General features: G+C 35.1%; 1 protein-coding gene and 1 long non-coding RNA gene across 3 annotated transcripts; one reads left to right on the plus strand and one right to left on the minus strand.

The window, feature by feature from the left end:
* Positions 1-275: 275 nt before the first annotated feature.
* Positions 276-4,175, minus strand: LOC104105987 (rac-like GTP-binding protein RHO1). Its single transcript, XM_009614431.4, has 7 exons — positions 3,429-4,175; positions 2,525-2,612; positions 2,266-2,375; positions 2,114-2,177; positions 935-999; positions 769-834; positions 276-674 (listed from the first exon to the last, which is right to left on the minus strand). Exons 1-7 carry the CDS (start codon positions 3,525-3,527, stop codon positions 573-575), a joined length of 594 nt encoding a protein of 197 aa, XP_009612726.1. The 5' UTR covers positions 3,528-4,175; the 3' UTR covers positions 276-572.
* A 2,285-nt stretch (positions 4,176-6,460) lies between these two features.
* Positions 6,461-12,687, plus strand: LOC138906706 (uncharacterized). 2 transcript variants are annotated; one of them, XR_011414286.1, is made up of 2 exons: positions 6,461-10,491; positions 11,580-12,687. It is a non-coding gene; the product is annotated as an uncharacterized lncRNA (long non-coding RNA). The 2 variants fall into 2 exon arrangements; XR_011414287.1 differs by having other exon boundaries at positions 11,844-12,687.
* The last annotated feature ends 10,172 nt before the right edge of the window (positions 12,688-22,859 follow it).

The following is a 22,859-nucleotide window of genomic DNA, read 5'->3' on the forward strand; positions in this document are numbered from 1 at the left end:
CTCCTTGAAAAAACGAAAAAAAAGAATATCATCAGACATCAGAATCCTATTTTCTAATTGTAAAGATACATTATTGGAGCGTGTCACACATTGAACTCTATTAACAACATGAATACTTTAACAACCTTGTAAATTGAAAATATGAAAGTTGAGCTTTCCTGAATGGAAGAATTTGCAATCAGCAGAAAATGCAGCTGCAAATCAGAAGATTCCAGATTGATCTTTGGGAAAAGAGAACCAGCTACAACTAAGTAAGAAATGCTAAACAACATTGCTGAGAAAATTTGTTTTCCTAAATTGATCTTTGAGTCGTTAATACATAAAACAAATCAAAACAGCGAGGACAAAATAGAATGGCCTAGGAGGTGCTTTTGAGACGCAATAATCAGAGACCACAGCAGTACAGAGAAATCAAGCCACCTGACACTTCAAGAGATCACACTAGTAGCTTCAAGTGAGAAAATACAAGAGCCTCCTACTTCCTCTTGGAAAAAGGAAAGAGAAAAAGACATGAGGAGAGAGAGATTACAACGCCAACTGTGAACAGGAATATCCTTGGACCTACTGTTTGATCACAAAATTGAGCAGGCCCTTTGAGACTTTCCTTTCTTTTTCTTCGCCTTGGGTGGCTGGAGCACAACTTTAATGGCAGCATCAAAAACTGCTTTTACATTCTGCCGCAAGAACATTTCATATCATATACTTCAATAAAATGCATAGAAAAAACGTGTTGAGCACAAGAAACAAGATGCTCTACAGGAAACATACCTCCTGTGTTTTTGAACTACATTCAATGTAGGAAGGTGCTCCGATCGTTTTCCTCAGTTCCTCACCCTTAACATTGAAATAAGAATTAAATTAAGTACAAAAATTACAAGCATGGTATACTCCACTATACCAACTCCAAAGGAGCAACAGTTGCAGTGACGCTTACCTGAGCAGTAGTAATTGGCACAGCACCAGGATGGTCTATGAAGAATTGCTTATCATCCCGAAGATCTAAGTTCAATACAGGTGGAAAGCAGGACAATCACATATGAATAACCCTCTATTAGTAAGAAAACAACAACATACCCAGTATAATCCCAAAAGTGGGGTCTGGACTAAGAAAAAGAAAGGCGAAAAGAAGAACCAGAAAAAAATGGACACGAGAAGTTGGAAAACGCAACATTGGAACACGAGTACACCTAACAGATAGAAGATATCATTCATAAAAGAGCAAATTGGCAAGTTGAAGCATAAATAAAACAAGAAGTTGTATCACAACAACCTGAATGAGTAAAAAGCAACAGTCCAAAAGCCTTCAAGTGAAAGAATGTAGAACATAGACATCAGCAGTAAAAGATAAGAGATGTACACTTAAAAGGAAAACCCTTTGTATTTCTGGTTTCGATTCTTTCTTTGGCAAAGAGCTCAATTCCAACTATATTAATCCGGCCTGGTATAGACACTAGACAAAAGGTCCATTCTTTCAGTTCTATCAAAGAGACATGGGAGACAAACATACCCACATACCCCATACCCCACACCACCAATCATTTCCCACTTCTACGGCCTGAAAGACACTCCATTTTCTTATGTTTGCTCTTCCGTACTTTTCCTAAAACTCTGCATTGGTGATAGGGAACAAAGCCCCTTCTACTCAGAGAGCAGCAAAGCCTTCCTTTTTTTCCCTTATAAGCGTGGAGTCCAGGCCACCTTGTCACACCTCGACTAATTGCATGAAATATCTGCTACCTTCCACGGTTCCACCAACAACGGGTAGAAGAAATCACCTAGTATTTTTGTCTCCGCTGGATTTGAACCTGGGACTCAGGTTCTCAACTCACCTCATTGACCACTAGGCCACCCCCTTGGGTGCGCAAAGACTTCTTTCATCATCATAATTTTTGAGTACATGATTACAGAGCCAGTTAGGTGATATAAGCTGCACTACAATATAAGATGAAGAGTGCTCCATATACGGAGACATGATCAGCTCACACTGAAAGATTCGTTGTATCACTGAGAATTTAGAAGTATAATGGAAAAACATCACAGAGACCACTTGATTATCACCTCAAGAAGATATACAAACAAACCCAAGATAATATTATATTAATAGAACTTTTACCAAGTTTTGTCCCAACAAGCACTATAGGGACACCAGGGGCGTAATGCTTCAACTCAGGAATCCACTGAAAAATAATAAATAAAGCAAAATAAGTCTCCATGAACCAACAAATAGGAAAAATATAACAAAGAGAAACAGGAAATGTGCAGCACCTTCTTGGAAACATTTTCATAGCTGGCTTTACTGATGAGAGAGAATGCCAAAATGAAAACATCAGCTCCACGGTAACTCAGAGGTCTTAACCTATTGTAATCCTCCTGTCCTGCAATATGTACAATGACATCGAATGAATATGGATAACAAGCATATTGGTAGTAGCGACATATGCATATAATACATTTACAATAAATAAAAATCAGAAACTTTCTGCCCAAAAAGACGAGTACGGTAAATGGCGTTTAAAATAGTTACCAGCAGTATCCCACAACCCTAGATTGACAGTGCTCCCATTGACAACCACATTTGCACTGAAATTGTCGAACACAGTCGGCACATAATCCTGTCAAACATTGACAAACAGTTTGAATTCAAATATGGGAAAGCAGGACAGCAAAACTTCTTAGGATATACAGAATAAAGCAAAGTTTTGATCACGTAAACCATATCCTAAAGAAAAAAGATTTGTTGCAAGCGATTAAGCTGCAACAACGTAAAAGCATCAAAGAATGAAAGCCACTACTAGCTGATTTGGACGTCATCAAGTTTATCTTGAACAGCAACGTATTTCTTCATTCTCACCCTTAATTATCATAACCGGACCGAAAAGAGGACACGTAAGAAAGAGGACACATGGTACGCCACAAAATGTTTCCTCCAAAAGGTCGAGAATAAGATACAATTGGTACTGCATGACCACATTAGCCATACAGAAATAATTTAAAAACACGCATCGGCATAACCATTCACATGCCTATGCAAAATTCAAGAGACCCCAATTTCGTTTAGAAAGAGCAGAGTTTAACAAATTGAGCTACTCTCGACATGATTTTACCAATATATTCATGAATTCAGGCAAAACAAAGAATCATAGTAATTCGCCGAACGGAATTCGCAAGAATAAAGAAGCAAAACAAAAAATAGTTGCAACATTCTTTCCCATCCCAAACCACAAAAAACCCCACCACATTCTTATAATAATAAATATTGCTGCCAAATAATGAACACTGGCAATAAATAACATCCAATCCCAAATTAGTTGGGTTGGTAAAAAAATCCCAAATTAGTTGGAATTGGCTATACGAATCCTCAAATCCCATTCACCCCATTTGGAGCCATTTCATTTCAAGAAACAAGTAATCTGGGTGTGAAAACAAACCGTGGGGAAGGTATTACTGGTGTAGGAAATCAAGAGACAAGTCTTGCCAACGGCACCATCCCCCACCGTCACACACTTTATGAACCTCGATGCGCTCATTTTTGCCTACTCTCAGATCTTCTTCAGAAGACCTGATGATTCTATCAAACAAAATATATGGAATTATTATTGGGCTTCCTTTAGCCTCTCCAAATTCCCTCTCAATCAATCACACACACACACACAAGGAGGAGGAAACCCTAACCCTAAATTCCAAAAAATGGAGTTCTCAAAGAAAAATGTAAGAGGAAATGGTTGAACGAGAGAAATTAAGGGATCAAGAAGATATTAGAGAGAGAAATTGCATGAATGAATGGTACAGAGAGAAGAGAGACTAGTGTGTTTGTTTTGCATTGAGTAATATATTTTGTGTGCTGTGTTTTTTTAGCCGGGAAATAATGCCGTTGAAGCGTTCGTTCGCCAAGGAGTGACCAACAACGAAGTTGTAGTTATTGTTTATGGCTATGATTAGCTATTTCTTCAACACTTTTCTCGCAACATATGTGTGGGCCTCAGCTCATTCAATAAGGACCTCTTCTCCTTGCTTTGTGGAATCCGACAACCTACACAACATAATTCAAAAACAATAGTAGTAGTAAGTTTTTCTTAAAAACCAAAATACTCCGTCACAGATTAATTATTTCATCAAATATTTTAGGCTGTTATCATTGAGTGTTTTTCATATAATAGGTGTGAATTTGATATGACCTGAGTTAATTATACGGTTGCGGAATAATACATAATGTTTAAATAGTGGTACAGAATAAATGGTCGTTAGTTAGTTGACGGCTAATACCTTAGCTCCTTATCTAAGTTACAGTTTTTCACTTTAGTCCCTTGATGTATTTTTCCTTTTCTCTTTAATCCCTATGTGATAGTTGCGTTATATGTACTGAACTATGTTCAATGCTGGTTATGAATGAAAATCTATAATTTTTACTTTTCTCTTAGCTAGCTAATTCCTTTTTCTTTCAATTTTGATTTCATTTGAGCTCAGATTATATTAGTGGTATCAGAGCACTTTCGTGGGTAATCAGAGGTGGCTGGTGAAATCAGAGAGGTGTTAAATCGGTTGGATGGTATGGCCATAGATGTGGCAAATTTAAATATTCGGCAAAATCAACTGAAATCTGTGAATGAAAGGGCTTTTCTCGAGCTGAGAGAGGCAATAGCAGCTGGGCAGAACTCGAAAAAGGGCAAAGATGTGAACTCAGCTAAGGCTACTAGGGAAGATCTCTCCCACACAAGGGCCTTTTGACCTTATAGGTATTGACAGAGGCGGATCCAGGATTTAGGGGTTACGGGTGCCGACCTAATCGATGTGATCAACTCGAGCGTCGGTTCGGGTTATTCATCATTTTTATTTATATAGACAAATAGATCAAACGAAAGAAAATATAATAACTATAACTAATTGACGCAAAGCATAAAACTTCCAACAATATTTTAATATCATACACAATCAATTTACAATTGTCCTCGACAAGCTTTCATATTTTGAAAACGATCAATAATGACATCATTACTTACATTTATAAATACATCACGCTCTATATAACAAACTAAATAATCATTTAAATATTGATCACCCATGATGTTCCGCTCTTCATTCTTTATCTGCTTCATGGATGAGAACGCTCTCTCCACAGTTGCGGTAGCAACGGGTAAAATTAGAGTTAACTTCACAAGTAAATAAACATACGAATAAGTCTCCACAAGATTTGTATAAAATTCACCCGCACTTCCATGAATAAATTTATTTTTGAACAAATAACAACATAAGCAACATGCCGCATCTTTCTTCACACTATACTCCAACCATTTAGAAAATTGACCATTGAACCAACTTGGAACAAATTGACGCATTCTTCCTCCTATTTGAGTTTTGGGAAATTGATGCTTGGAAGGTTGACAAGGACCTTGTTGAATGTAATGTTTCCTTACTTCATCTTGTATTCTAGGGTTATAGCTAGCAATAGGTATTCTTTCTCCTGGATCACCTTTAAGTGACCCCAAATCGAGTTCATTTATAAGATAGGAATGATTGGCATTCGCTTGGATCAAGGATTGACAACTAGGACTTGGTTAAGAATGGTCCAACCTCGTGACAAATTTATCCATCTCAATCAATTCCTATAAAATAGAAGTTCATTCCAGTGAGAAATATAGAATAATTTCTACTAGGTCATACCATCAATAAGTTTAGTTATTTTAAATAACTCAGCCTTCCCTAATATTTTTGTCATTGTTAAAATAGAGTTAATTTTGAATTTTTCTTGATCAAAATTATTTGGGATGTTCTTTCTCTTTTAGCCACGATACTAAATTCTATAATGAAACCATTTAAGAGGCATTTGATTTTCAAACACAACCAAAGAAATACATAACAAAAAAATCAAAATAGTGACTATAAAGTTTAGCAAGAACACTAAAATTCAACTAAATACAAAACAAATACATAGCAAGAACATATATTTGATGGGGAAAAAATAGCCACATAGGGTTAAGATATAAACATGAGGAGGTGAGAAAACTTTACAATGGTGGGTATAGTGCAATGACTAGTGAGCAATAAAGGTGTGAAGCATCCACAAAGGTAAAGTAAAATAAATGCTAACACTAACAATCTAACAGAGAAGCGAGAAGCAATGGCGTGAATGAAGGCCGAAGCAACGAGAATTGGAGAAAGGAAAAGAGGAAAGTGGCGTAAAGGGATTTGGGAGGAATTGGGACTTTGTTTTACCTTTTGGAAATTGGGAAAGATCTTAAAAAATGATTTTAACTTTCTTAGGAATATTAATTATAAGAGAATATTCTATAAAGAGTACTTTTATTATTATTTTATCTTATTTGTTTATACTTAAACAAACAAACAGAAAAGTAAGACATTTAATATAAAATATAGAAGAGTGTGCTGTGTAGTGTTGTTAATATCCTTAAATTGCAACTGAATGTAAGCCAAAACATTATTTGCTCCTGCCTGGATTCGAACTCTTGCCCTGCTAAATAAAAAGGCAAACATTTGCCACTGGCACCTTTGCCACTTTTGTTCTATGGGTGGCACTTTAAATATATATCCTATTTCTTATACATATTTACATATATACATAAAGTTTTCGCCAAAACTTGCGGGTGCCGTACCACCCCGAACCGTGTACATAGATCTGCCCCTGGGTATTGACCATTTTCCTCTATTACAATGATCAAGTGCGAACCCTAGCGTTAATCGAGTTACGGGACCTTATCCAATTTCCCAACTCATGTGTCGGGTCGAAACTCTAACTGTCAGGGGAAATACAACCCTAACTAGGCTCTTATGTCCACAAATTATCCTAATTCTACCATACCCATAACACAAGTTCAGTCAATCCAAAATTCCACTCAAATTCCTTGTACCGTTAACCAAACTTCAGTCTCAGTTGGACAAATCATATGTACAATTTCCCAACCAGTATATACACCCATCTCGCAAAACTAGTTATTAATAAATATAGTATCCGCACCAAATTGCCACTGGTTTACTCCCTATGTCCAGCATACTATAATTCACAACCTACCATATACAAACTTTACTCACTGTTGAAGCAATATAGAATTGCTTTCCCTAGGTTCAATGGGAAAGGATTCCAGGATTGGTGGTACCAAGTTGATCAATACTTTTCATCAGATGAGGTTCCCCATCACCAGAAAGTGAGGGTAGCTTCTATGCGCCTTGAGGATTTGGCTTTACAATGGCATAAGGCTTACATGAGAAGTAGAGCACATCTCCAGCTTCCACCTCCCAGTTGGAAAGAGTATATTGGGGATTTTTCTAATAGATTTGGGGCAGAATTTACTGACCCTATGAGCGAGTTGGTGAAAGTGAAGTAGACAGCTGGGGTAGCTAAGTTCCAGGAGTCATTTGATAGAGCCATTACTAGGCTCAATCTCGAACCCAGTTATGCTATTAGCATATTCTTGGAAGGGTTGAAACTGGAGCTAGGGGATGCTGTGAGAATCCTCAAACCTTATTCATTTCCTCATGATTATCACCTAGTCAGATTACAAGAATTCATTTTCATTAAACAAAAGAGTTCCATTTTGCAATTCTATCAAAACTTTACTAGAACACCTCTACCAGCACAACCTTACACATATGCTAAAACAGTAACCATCCATGCAACTCATCTTTCCAAACATGGGCCAAATGCAGCCAATGACAAGCCCAAAAGGAGGAGACTCACACCCGTTGAATTGAGGGAGAAGAGAGCTAAGGGTTTATGTTACGTATGTGATGAGATAATACTGGAGGAATTGGAAAAGGAATTGTTTAAGGCAAAAGAAGTAGCAGAGTCTTGTGAGATCTCTATTCATGCCCTACATGCACCAGGGACTATAAAACCTTGAGGCTCATGGACTACTGCCACAGAAGGTCCTTCAATATACTCATTGACACAGGATCAACCTATAACTTCCTTGATCAAGATATAGTAGCTAAGATGGGTTGGAGGATAGATACTTGTGATTTTCTAAATGCAGATTTGGCAGATAGAAACTTTGTTCCTATATTTGAGTTGTGCAAAAGGTTGGAATGGATGTTACAAGGTTCATTGTTTAGGGTTGACTTTTGGTTGCTACCTTAAGTTCTTGTGACATGGTTCTAGGGGTTCAATGGTTAAGTGAGTTGGAAGATATCATGTTCAATTTCAAAAAGCTTACTATAAAGTTTGAGTAAGAGGGGAAGTTATTAACCTTACAAGGTGTATCCCCCAAGATGAGGATGGTGGATTCTGCCACCTTGCAGAAAACCAAAGAAGAGGTCCAGTTTTTTATGATCAAGGTCACTCCAACTGAAAAAAGAGGAAAGGAAGAGGGGGAAACATTGATTCAGAATGAAGAGCCAACTGAAATTCAACAAGTATTGCAAGAATATGAAGTTTTCAGAGAACCCAAGGAGTTACCCCCCCCCCCCTCCCCCTCCCCTCGAAAAAACTTTTGATCATCACATTCCACTAAAGGAAGGGGCTAATTCGGTAAATGCAAGACCTTACATGTATTCTCTAGTAAAAAAAAATGTGATTGATACAACACAATTGTAGTCATTTGCTTCTCCAGTAGTGCTAGTAGGCAAGAAAGATGGTAGTTGGAAACTGCTTGTGGATTATATGGCCCTAAATCAGATTACTATCACTGATAAGTATCTCAAACCTATCATTGAGGAATTGTTAGATGATTTGGGGTGTCACATGTGTATTCCAAGATTGATCTTAGGTCGGGTTACCACCAGATTAGGATGGCAGCTTCTAATATTCATAAAACAGCTTTTAGAACTCATTCCGGACACTATGAGTATCCAGTTATGCCTTTTGGCTTAACTAATGCTTCTTCAAGTTTCCAAAGCTTTATGAATCATGTTTTCTAGGAGAAATTGAGAAGGTTTATCTTAATGTTTTTCGATGACATTTTGATTTATAGTAAGAATATGAAGGATAATGTGGAACACCTAAAAGTCACCTTAAGGTTATTGATGCAACACCATCTCTATGCTAGAAGGTCTAAATGTCAGTTTGTTGTAGCAAGTGTGAAATATCTACGGTATTACATCTTAACTGAAGAGTCTCTAGTGATCCTAAAAAGATCATAGTAGTACAACAATGGCCAACACCCTCTAATATCAAGCAATTAAGGGGCTTTTTAGGGCTAGCTAGATATTATAGAAGATTCATAAAAGGATATGGTCAAATTAGCAAACCTTTGACTAATTTGCTTAAGAAAGATAACTTTAACTAGACTGAAAAGGCATCTGAAGTCTTTCAAGCCTTGAAGAGAGCTTTAACTACTGCACTAATATTCGCTTTACCAAACTTCAATCAGGTTTTTCATTGTAGAAAAATATGCTTGTGATGTGGGATTTTGGGCTGTGATAATGCAAGAGGGAAGACCCATTGCTTACTTAAGTAAATGGTTATCTCAACAACATCAATCTATGTCTGTGTACGACAAGGAGTTGTTAGCTTTGGTGATGGCAGTCACAAGGTGGGGATAATATTTGATTGGTAGACACTTTATTGTGAAGACTGACCAGAAGGCACTCAAATTTCTATTGGAGAAAAACTTACACACTGGGGCACAGCTGAAATAGGTAACTAAACTCATGTAATACGACTTTGAGTTGAATATAAAAGGGGGGAGGAGAGCAAGGCTACAAATGCTCTGTCTAGAATTCATGTTGTTGAGATAGTTGGTCTCACACTATCAACAGTTAGAATTGAGTTACTTCAAGCCATCATCGATAGTTGGAGCACAGATCCTGAACTAATGGAAATTATCCAGAAGATCGATGTTCATAAGGAAAAAGTTAAAGGGTACTCTTTTCTTAATCAGCAACTCAGGAAGAATGAGAAGTTAGTGGTGAGATCCAATCCACTTGTGAGGAAGGAGATACTTAAACTGTGGCATGATTCTGTCATTGGGGGCCACTCAGGAATTGATCACACTTACAAGAAGGTTGCTGCCTTATTTTATTGGAGAGGCATGAAAGAAGATGTATAATACTATGTTAAGAAATGTGACACATGACAAAATAGCAAATATTACCATTCTGCTTATCCTGGATTGTTGCAGCCCTCAAGTTCCTTCTCTATCTTGGAGAAACATCAACATGGAATTCATTGAGGTTTACCCAAATCGAGTGGCAAAGAGTTTATATGGGTAGTGGTGGATAGGCTAACAAAGTATGCTCACTTTGTAGCTATCAAACATCTCGGGTGGGACCCACTTGAGACGACCACCGACCTTACGTCTTTTAAAAGATGTTTCAGCCTTATTTCGGGTCATTTTTCATCCAAAATTTCGTCCAAAAGCTCTCCAAAATCCTCCTTAACATATCCCAAGATCCCAAAAACCAAACTCAAGGGAAATCAACTCAAATAATCATCAAAGGAGTTAAAGACTATAAGAGAATGCTTCTATGATGTTGTGGTGTGATTGAGGGCTATTGTGAGCTAAGTTGAGATAAGGTTTCGAGTTGTAGCTGCTGTCCAAGGTATGTATAACATATTCTTGATTGTGCCTAAGATTAATCTTGTGTTGGTTGTGTTGTTTGAGTGAAAAACTATAAGATAACACTTGAAAGAACATGGGATATGGTTGTCTTTTTGGTTGGACTGTTTTGTGGCTAAATATATGGTTTGTGGTGGCTGGAAATTATGAAAAATAATTTGATAATGTTGTGGATGCTATTGTTAAGATTTTCTAGGTATTAATTAAGTTGATTGACGAAGAAAAGATGAAAAGCAAGTGATTGACGATAAAAATTAAGGTGTTAGACGTATGCGGCTGTTTTGGAAAGCATTTTGTGGATGTTTTGAACTAGAAATAATATAGTACATATAAGTATGATGTTATGAAGGTTGTAAACTAAATTATGGAATAAGAGTTGGATTTAATTTATATCTTATTATGAGTAAAAACGAGCTTGCCGCTCAATATGATTGTTAAGATAATCGGAGAAACTCATATTGGATTATATTGTTGTTGTTGTTGTTGTTGTTGTTATTGTTGGTTATAGTTGTTGTTGTTAGGATATTGATGACCCTTAGTGGTCTTTGGGATGTATTAAAAATAGGGGAGTTGCTGCCCGATTTTCCTTAAGCCATACGACTAGCCAAATACGATGGTACGACATTATATGTTAACGGTAGAATCATTTCACTTGTTGTAGATGCAAGAAGTTGTGTTGAGCTTGGTTGAGTAATAAGGAAGAGATAATACATGTATGTTAAGGCTATCTCTTCATTCCTTTTGGCATGATCCATATGATACAACAAAACGAGCAAGCACGTCACTTTCACGAATGATTATATTCCTAGAAGTACTAGGGTTACCTATGTTCTTGATTCCCCATATGTCCTACTATCATATAGTCTGTTCATGGGTCTCATGACATTGCGAGAGATCTTATTGACTTATTTCATTATGCACTGCATTCATTTATACATGTATATTGACCCATGACCAGATGGCATTATATACGCATATAGTATATGTATATGGGGTATGGGGGAAAAGTTATGGTATTATATACGCAGCACCACCTGATCAGCTGGTATACATTGATGATTTCGTTCGCAGTGGCTGAGATGATATGATGGGATGCCCTCAGAGGCTTGATGTTGTTATGTACGCATATACCTATGCATGGTATGATATTTATACGCACATGCATGACATTATAAATTTTTCATGATTCACAGAGCTATTCAGAATTACAAGTTGAGTTCTTTACTCCATGTTTCTTTCATGTCTTTTATATACTACTTTCATGCCTTACATACTCGGTACTTTATTTGTACTGACATCTCGTTTGCCTGGGGACGCTGCATTTCATGCCCGCAGATCCCGATAGACAGATTGAGAGTTCTCCTAGTAGGCTATCAGCTCAGCGGAAGGTGTTTGTGTACTCCACTTGCTCCAGAGTTGCCTATTTGGTCAGTATGATTTGAACACGTATTGATTGGTATGGCGGGGCCTTGTCCCGACCTTTATGACATTTATGTAGTCTTAGAGGCTTGTAGACAAATGTCATGTATATGGATACTTGTATGACCTTATCGGCCTATGTTTTGAGTATACAAATGATCATGTCGGCCTTATAGGCCAGTATGTCACATGTATAAGTTTCTATATCATGTTGGGTCGTCTTATGTCTAGTATTTCCTTATGTTTTATTCCCGTTATCTCATGACGGTCCTTCTGGCCCACTTACCCATGACGATATGATAAGAAAGATATGTTATATTGGTATTCAGTTGTGTAAGGCACCAGGTGCCCGTCGCGGCCCTGCGGTTTGGGTCGTGACAATTGTGTTGTTTCTAGTTCAGTAGGAGCAGCTTCCTGAGGACCAAGCTACTTGGGAGAATTCAAATGCTTTTCGAGTGAGATTTCCAACCTTTCTTCCTTGAGGACTTGGAAGCTTTTTAGGGGGGAAGTCTTGATATGACCTGAGTTAATTGCACAGTTGCAGAGTAATGCATAATGCTTAAGTAGTGGTACAAAATAAAGGGTGGTTAGTTAGTTGGTGGCTAATATCTTAGCTCCTTATCTAAGATACAGTTTTAAAGTTTTAGTCCCTTGATGTATTTTCCCTTTTTCTCTTTAGTCCCTATGTGATAGTCACGTTATATGTACTAAACTATGTTCAGTGATGGTTATGAATGAAAATCTATAGCTTCAACTTTTCTCTTAGCTAGCTAATTCCTTTTCCTTTCAATTTTGATTCCATTTGAGGTCAGATTACATCAGGGTTTGATTCTCTCAATCGAGTGAAGCTTGTTCTAATCCACCTTCACAATTAGCAAGTATGTTAGAGGCTTAAGTCACTTGAAGTGCAAATAAGAAGAGTATTAATCTTTACTATGTTGTTGGGGTAAAAATAAGTAATAAATATTTTCCTATAATGTGATCAAACCATTACTCTTAGCAGATTGCAGTTTGGACCGGAGAGTACTTGGCTCCTAAACTACGTCTCTTGGTCTTGGTCTCTTGGACATAGAGATGACGATGAATGATGATTATGATTATGAACATACAAATGTACCTCAAATCCTATATCATTGCAAATCATGAATATTAGTACCTAATTATCCTGACAATTAGTTGGAGCTGAGTGGTAATAGCACCCTACGCAAAGAATTGAGTACATCCCTTTTCTTTCATTAAATATTAGGTGACGTTTGGTTAGGAGTACTCAAAAAGAAATCTTTTGCATAAAATTTAACATTGCTTATACAATATAGTTGGTTTAAAACTTTCATTTCAACATAAAACTTAGCATTACTCATATTCACTGAGTCTCGAGAAATTGTGGTCAAGATTGTAATTTTGTTGCAACTCAAATGGTAAACTTTTTTTTTTTTTAATTTTATCAAAAAGGCAGTGGCTTTTTATTCAGGGGCGGAGGGAGTGCAGAACATACGGGTTCGGCCGAACCTAGTAACTTTGGTCCAAATCATGATTTTGTTTTTAAAGAAATTCATTAAATATGTAGGAATTATTAATTTAGAACTCACTAACTTTAAAAGATCTGAAATCCCGAACCCATATGTTTCAAATCCTGACTCCGCCAATATTTTTATTGATTGTCTTTGCCAAAATCATGACAGAGCTGGGACAAAACTCCCATATTAGTATTTAGAGACCGACATGCCAATCTCTAATATACTTTGTCTATAGAAGCAAGAGCTAATATGAGAGCAAACTATATCTGCTCAAACAAACTAATTAGGGGGATCAAATTGAATCTCTGAGGCCTTTAGTTGTCCGCATCTGAAAGAAGCCATCTCCATTCTATATTTCTATCTAGCTGAAGCAATCCTCTAACCATCCTGGGCAGTCCCTCGAAGCTCGTAAAACTTGAAGTCTAAATGATCTAAAATTATTATTACAGGTGGTATACTTTGGTAGTACTCCTATATAGGGTATCAAAGTTGTACTTGTTAATACAGGCTTGTGAGCATGCTTATGTAGCTCCATGAGTCAAATTAATTTCGATGGCATCCAAACTTATTCAACTTTGTATTAGTATTGTAATGACTCAATCGGTCGTTTTGACATTTAGAACCTTGTTCCCCTAAATAAAACTTTCCGTATATGCTTTAAATGATTTATGACTTGTGGGGATGGTTGGTTCGGGATTTGGAAGTGTTTGGATTGAAATCGGAACACTTGGTTCCTTAAGTTGGTTTTAAAAGGCCAAGTTTGACTTTGGTCAACATTTTGAGCAAACGGACTCGGATCAATATTTTGATAGTTTCGGTAGGTCCGTATCGTGATTTGGGACTTGGGCGTATACCCGAAATCAAATTCCGAGGTCCCTAACCATAGATATGGAATTTTGATGAAACAATTAAAACCATTTAAGTTCAAATAGTGACCGGATGTCGAATTATGTGCAAACGACCCCGGAATAGAATTTTGATGATTTCAACAGCTCCGTATGGTGATTTTAGATTAAAGAGCGTGATCGGAATTTTATTTGGAAGTCCGTATTGAAATTAGGCTTGAAATGGCTAAAATAGGAATTTAAAGTTTGAAAGTTTAACCGGGGAGTTGACTGTTTGATATCGGGGTCGGAATTTAGTTCTGAAAATTTTCACAGCTCCGTTATGTCATTTATGACTTGTGTGCAAAATTTGAGGTCAATCAGACTTGATTTGATAGGTTTCGACATTGAATGTAGAAGTTGGAAATTTTAAGTCTCATTAAGCTTGAATTGGAGTATAATTCGTGATTTTAGCGTCGTTTTATGTGATTTGAGGTTTCAAATAAGTTCGTATGATGTTATAGGAGTTGTTGATATATTTGGTTGATGTCCTGAGGACCTCGGGTGAGTTTCAGATGGTTAACGGATCAAAAGTTGGACTTAAAACAGCTGCTGTAATTTTTCTCTGCTGCTGGAAATTTCTGGCCCAAGATCGAGGCCCAAGATGAGGCAGCCCAAGATCGAGGTAGCCCAAGATTGAGGCAGCCTATGATCGGACTCCCCCATGATCGAGGTCACAATGATCGGACTCCCCATGATCGGACTCCATGATCGGACTCCCATGACCGGACTCCCCATGATCGAACTCCATGATCGGACTCACTATGATCGAACTCCCCATGATCGGACTCACTATGATCGGAATCCCCATGATCGAACTCCATGATCGGACTCCATGATCGGACTCCCATGATCGGACTCCCCATGATCGGACTCACTATGATCGGAATCCCCATGATCGGACTCCCATGATCGGACCCCCATGATCGGACTCCCCATGATCGGACTCCCCATGATCGGACTCCTCCATGATCGAGGTCACCCTGGACAGATCTGTAAGTTATAAAAACAGGGGGGCTTCGTCCATTTCGCCATTTTTTAACAACTTGGAGCTTAAGCAGAAGCGATATTTGATATATTTTCAAGGAAAAATATTGGGGTAAGTGATTCTAACTCGGATTTGGTCAATATACACGAATTCATCATTGTTTTCACCATTTAATTAGTGTTTTGAGATTGAAATTTGGAAAATTTTAGAAATCTCATAGAAACGAATTTTTGAGATTTCGGTATCGATTCGGAGTCGGATTTGAGTGAAACTGGTATGGTTGGACTCGTAATTTAATGGGTTGTCGGATTTCATAACTTTCGCCGGATTCCGAGACGTGGGCCCCACGGATAAAGTTTTAATTAATTTTGGGATTTTTATTTAAAATGTAGTATTTTCTTATAGAATTGATTCCTATAATTTTTAGTGATTGTATCGAATTATTTATGGTTAGATTCGAGCAAATCAAAGTTGGATAATCGAGGAAAGGGCCTTCTAGTGGATTAAATTGGAGCAAATTGAAGTAAGTCTCTTGTCTAATCTTGTGAGGGAGAAATTTACCCCATAGGTGATTAAATTAAATAATTATTACTAATTGCGGGGGCTACGTATGCACGAGGTGACGAGAGTCCGTGCGTAGCTACTATTAATATTAAAGTCCGGGTAGTTTTAGGACTCAAAGCATGAATTATTTGTGTAAATTATATTCTTTATTAATTAAAATATTTGATGTATATATTGTGAATTGTTATGAAAGGTAGAAAAAATATGAAATTTTCATATGCTAAATTTTTGTTTAGATTAATTAATTGTTGAAATAAATTGTAATCCTCTCGAATAAATTTTACAATAAATACTCTTATTCCGGAGATACATAAGAAAATGTCTTTTTTTCTTGTGGATCGGGCCGAACGCCTTGTCAGGATAGATGCATCTATGGATCGTGCCGCACGTCCCTCAACAGTGTACACAAAATTCTGGATCGGACCGTACGACCTCGGCAGAAATCATGCTTAATAATAATAATAATAATAATAATTACACGATACTTGGACAGTTTATTACAGCTTATAAAGCTATTTGATAAATTAAAAATTTATTGAAATTGAATTGCAGCTTGTAAAGTTATTTGATAAATTAAAAAATTATTGAAATTGAATTGCAGCTTGTAAAGCTATTTAATAAATTGGAATTTTTATTGAAATTGAAGGATTTAATTAATAGATTAGAAATTATTTGAATTGAAGGAATTTAATTAATATATTGAGAATTATTGAAATTGAAGGAATTTAATTACTTCTGCTGGTTCAATAAAATTATTGTTAACTCTGTGAATCACGTTGATATAAATATTTTTATTTTTATGATTATTTAATATTATTGACCCATAGTGAGTGTCATAGTCGGCCATCTCGTCTCTACCTCTTCGAGATTAGGCTTGATACTTACTGGGTACACGTTATTTTCGTACTCATATTACACTTGCTGCATATTTTATTGTGCAGATACATATATGTATAGCGGTCATGTGGGCGCAGATGTGTGATTAATAATTGTGGGGACATATGTGAGATGCATTCTATATTACGATCCACAGCTAACAGAGTCTCCTTCAGAGTTATTATATTTTCCTGTCCAATTTGTATTCTAGACAGATGCTGTATTTTATTTTAATTCCCTAGTAAATGCTCATGCACTTGTGACACCGGGTCTTGGCACACACATTGATAGAATTTGATATTTTATTATTTTTTTGGATTAAAAGTTTAATCAATATATGTTTGATTTATCAGTTGGCTTGCCTAGCTGTAGTGTTGGGCGCCATCACGACCTATATGTGAAATTGGGTCATGACAAGTATTTCAAATAAAAATCTATGCTACCCAATTAATTTCTCTTACAAAATTCAAATCTCACATAAAACTCAGTTTTTTCGAAGTGCGACAATGACGCTTTTAATGTAAAACTCAAAATATTTTCATCCAAATCATTCAGTTCCCATCAATATTCAAGTTTTTCATTTCAAACAAATATGAATCGGTGCACATAAGTCGATTTAGAATTCATTCTCTACTTTTCTTTTCTTAATAAATTAATTGAGAAAAGAATAATGCATGGTATATCAACGTACAAATTAAAAATAAATTTCATACAAATTTGAATATCCATAACAAAATACATTGTAAAAATAATTTTATACAATAAATTATATAGTATATAACTTATTTACAACTTATCTACAACTTTCATACATCATTTTTACCCAGTTAAATACAAATACAACATCATACAACTTAAATACAATTTTCATATAAATTTTATATAATATGCCTTTTATATGTATTTTGTACTACATATGATTTGTATATATTTTGTAAGTGGTGTGTTCTTCTTCCTCCCTGAAATTAATCAAAACTTCATCTCTTAAAATAATTTTGATCATATCAACAACTTTATGTAAAATGATAGTATTTAAAACTTAAATGCAAATTTCATATAACGATTCATACATTATACAATTATTTTTCAACTTTCATACAACATTCAAATAAAAAATATATAATTACAACATAATACAACTTAAATACAATTTATATACAACTTTAATACAATTTCGTAAGTATATTGTATGCCATGTGTTCTTCTTCTTTTTCTTCGAGTTTCAATATACAATTCATCCAAAATCAGGTCTAATCTTCACCAAACACCCTCAAAATTGAGATATAAACTCCAAAGAATATTCTCAATTATTTGCAACAACACACAATCGAAACAAGCAATAGTTTTTAAAAATTCAAATTCGAATTCAAAGTTTTGAAGCTTTTTAATGGTTATCAATGGTGGAGAAGCAAACACCTTAAAAAATTATTGATTGACAATTTCAATTCGAACAATAATTGTGCAACATGAAAGAAAATTGCTAAGTTAAAATTTCATATTAAAACAATTGAAATTCATTGATTAAAAAGAGGATAAAAAGTAGAGAAAAACAAAGGAAGAAAAATTGACGAAATAACATAGAAGAAGAGAAAGAGAGAGACAGAGAGAGGGGGAGAGAGAGAAAGAAAGGAGGATAACTAATTTCCTATTTAATTCCTAATATAAGAATACTCATTAATACTAATTTGTATATAATTAGTCAATTGTATATAATATAATTAAGTTAAAATTTAATTAGTGAAGTTAAATAAGTTTCATATATAGTATAGGAAGATAAAAATTCATATCCATATTTTAAGCCAGAAATCAAAATTGTCCGGCCTATATTCAAAAGGATAAGGCCCTACAAACCTACTAAGAATAGACAACTTAGCCCGCAATACAAAGACCCAAAAAGGTAGGTAAAGGAATGCTTGAAGTGGAAAATCTCCTGCATTATCAGGTTGTGTTCTTTTTTGAAGAGCTAAAACTCATGACCTAGGAAGATTTGTTTAATTTGATCCCTCAATTTTGGTCAGATGTATCTGAGTGTCTTTACCCACATTATGCAATTAATATGAATGGATTTTTACCTAGCTATACTAACTTATTAAACTTGTTTATCCCACTAAAAAGATTATCACTTGATTACATTCTCATATACAATTTATCAATTATATATAAATTACTATAATAAATAAAGATACTTTAGTATTAGGCATTTAATAGGGAATAATTGACACACATCAGTTATCTCCTACACAAGTAGGGTATCCTAACCCCTCCCCCAAATCTCCATGTTTCAATTCATGTATCCCAGGCTAGCATACAGCTTACGGGTTCGGTCGAACCATTTATTTATCTTTAAAATTTTAATAAATATACAGAAGTTATTAATCTAAAACTCAGTAACTTAAAAAGATAAAAAATTTCGAATCTATAAACTTCAAATCTTGGCTCCACCTTTGCCGTAAACTCAGTTATTAATATCAGTGGTGTAGCCAAGAATCCCGTCAAGGATATTCAAACTTTAAAGAAGTCAATAAATTCTTTTTGATGAATGGGTGCACCAACTTTTTTAAAATTAAATTACGCAATATTTAGCTAAACATCAAAACACTTGTAATGCTATAATTTTATAAATCAAAACTAACATAAAACAAAACACAAAAAAAATTGCTAATGAAAGTAAGCATAAACCAAAGGAAAGTGAGAGTCGAGAGGGTCTGCAGTATGTAGAGAGCTTTTGTTGAAGAAATTTTTGTAGAGGTTGAATTTTAAATTGTAAAATTTATTTAAGAAGCAACATTTAAGATTAGTTGTTTACACAGATTTTAAGTTTTAAAAGTTATTTATTAGGAATTTTTAAATTGAAAAAGAGTCAAATAGACCACATATGATGGTCTCTTTTTTATTTTGGCAAACAAAATTAGCAAATAAAATTTTTAGATAGAGATTCAAACCCATAAATAATATCTCACTTTGAACTCCTTAGACCATTGGATTACCTCACTCAACTGTGTTAAAGATGTTCAAAATATAATATATAGCCATATAAAATAATATTTGACCTATATATACAATATAATTATCCGGCGAAGAGTGTTCGCTTGAATGCCACCTTGGCATAGCTTGTGTGGCTATACCACCGATTAGTATAGTATTAATTTGAAATCGCTCTAGAAATTCACTAACTTTAATTTAAATTATGATATAATGTTGTCTGCCAGACTATGACTCTAACCAGGCCAGTGAGGCCAAGAACAATGAAAAACGTGGGTTCAAATTCTAAACCAAGCAACAATAGACAGCCATGAGCTGGTAAATCATATGACTAGCTAGCAGTAGTTATAAGAAATTGCAGTAATATTGAATCGTTCTTGATTTGAACTCTTTCGCTTTCAAGGGCGGCTTGCCAAGCATATGTTAGAGTGAATACACTTTCTCTCTGAATTAAAATCATGTTGAATACAAATTTTTTCTAAAAGTTTTTATTTTCTCCGCAATTAAACGTAAAGAAATATCCTTTTGATTTTTCAAAATTTTATTGAAAATTTAATCAGAACGAGAGGTTTTAAGCTTTTTATCACCCGATATCGAGCTATTTTTCGGCAAGATCTCCCCTAAGTATTATCACTGCTAGGAGTATACATTGACCGAGTTGGTTCGGTTTTTATTAAAACCAAATCAAACCAACTATATTTGTTTCGTTTGATTCAGTTTTGTCAGTTTTTTCCGAGGTTTTCGGATTTTTTCGTTACATGAATATTAAATGAATCTTACTTTGTTGAAATTATAGATAAAGTTTTGATAAGTGAATATATTTTTAGTAAAAATTTTAAAAACTGACGAACATATGATCTATTAAAATATTTTTATGGGAGAATTTTATAGTAACACATGATAGTTATTTTTTAAGTCGTCTAAAAATAATTTTTCGTTGATGTATGCTTTCAAGGTTAACCGAATTTAATAATTAAACATAAAAATCAATATGAAACCTATATAATGATATGTTCTATTAATTTTAAAATTATCGAAATACCATTTCAAATTCAAAAAAGATATAAGAATTTAACAGATCTTGACGTATGAATAAGAAAGAACAACGGAATTGATGCATTTCAATATATAACACTTGATAAGAAAGTGATGATACAACCAATTATTTAAAGTAAATAAAAATAGATGCACTTCATAGTTCTATTAATTATTACGTCCCTAAGTATTGCCAATGCAATAGATTTTCGCCACCACGTAGGAAATGAATTGGTGTGGTTCTTCAATTCTTAGGACACCAGAATATCAAACAATGAACGAAGAAAGTCATGAGAGAAAGTCTTTGTGATGAGCCTAGAGCTGCCTCCTTAACCAAGCATTCATTTCTCTCATGTAACCATGACAAGTTAATTAGAGGTAAATATTAAATTACTCATACTCAATGCTTACATCAAACCATTAAATATTAGGTATGTGTGTTTTTATATACATATATTTATCACTTAAGCACGATCACATTAATTATATGCATTCTCACTTTATTTTTTTAATTACTAAAGTTAAATTATTTAGCTTAATGTAAATACTAAATATTAACCTAGTTTATATCTATGACTAGCTAGCAGTACTTGAAAGAAATTACACAAATGCAGAAATGTCATTCAGCAAAATTCATGTAATAATTATGACTAATAATAATTATTCTGCTTTGGTAGAAATTAAAATCTAGAGCTGGTCATATATGATATGCTGCAGTATTATTGACTTAGTCGTTGCAAGCAAATTCGTCGTCTGGCTATCCCTATTTTATGTGATTTTTTTTCTTTTTTTTAAAACCCCTCCCAAAATAGGAGGATCTATAGTGTTTCCACACTTCCCCTCTAGCGTGACTCGAACCCAGGACCTAACGGTCGTGGGTGGATGTGCGTTTTTCTGTGATTTTTTTTTAAAAATATAAACCAAAGTTACATGAGTTGACCTATGAAAGTTGTAGAAGCACACTGAAAATGAATGAAGTAAAACTACTCTATAATTACAATGAAAAAGACTTAGTCTTCTATAAGGTGGAAGCAAGTCCGATGACATCATTTTTGGTCTTGAGCATCAGGATTGATGTCAGCGCACGTGATACTATTTGGATCTACCTGCGGCTGGGCGCTGGCGCTTGGCATAGGATCTGCGCGCGCGGCATTGTTTGTGCGCGGCGACGCTGTTGGCAACATGATGGTCTGTGCGTGCGGCGCGTGCGGCACTGTTGGCCTTTGCTAGCCGCTGGCGATGGCAAAGATTATAGATGGGGCTACATAAGCACATACTATTCATTTTTTATGTGATTGGACTCCTCTTTCAAAGAGTTGAGATTAAATTAATCTCAACTACGGTCCGTGACACGTATTGTTAGTTTTGTCCTAACAAATTTCATAATTTGTCTCTTGGTTATACCACATCAAGTTCAAAAGCACATGTATGATGTGAATTTGTGTTATACTTTCTATAACACTTTATTTTCCTTTCCCAAAATTTGCCAAAGTGTCACATCATTCATTTCTTCGGAAGTTTGCTAGCCTAAAATCCGGCTAATCTTTTGTCAATTGGTGATGAGTAAGTCCAAAATAAGAATGAAGCGAAGAAGAAAAAATGATGAAGTTTTAATGAGTGCAAAATTTTTGAGGAGATGAGGTTTTCTTTCTCAAATGTTAGTGGAGATTGCCTCTACGTTCTTTTTTTTTCTTTCTTGTTTTTGTTATTTGCAGAGTGATGGTAAATTATTTTGAACCCTGAAACTTATTAAATGGATCATGCTGTGACATCCAAATAAGCATTTGAGTGAGACAGCAAAACAGATGAAAGTGATGTTCAATTCAATAATGAAGAGGAGCAGCATCCTAATATTGACTATCAGCACGTATTGAAATTTTAAAATATATACTATTCATTTTTATTACTTCCCTTTGTCTTACTTTATGTGATACAATTATAATTTAGAGTCAAACAAGTTTTTCTTTAAAAATAATCTTTTTATATGCCTTTTAAATATTCTGAATTGTTAATTATTATGACTTATAGTATTTTTCTGTAGTTATTAAATAGGTAAATTTTGTTTCAAAAAACATGAAGATTATAT

The sequence above is a fragment of the Nicotiana tomentosiformis genome, chromosome 2 (genome assembly GCF_000390325.3).
Source record: "Nicotiana tomentosiformis chromosome 2, ASM39032v3, whole genome shotgun sequence".
NCBI classification, from domain to species: domain Eukaryota; kingdom Viridiplantae; phylum Streptophyta; class Magnoliopsida; order Solanales; family Solanaceae; genus Nicotiana; species Nicotiana tomentosiformis.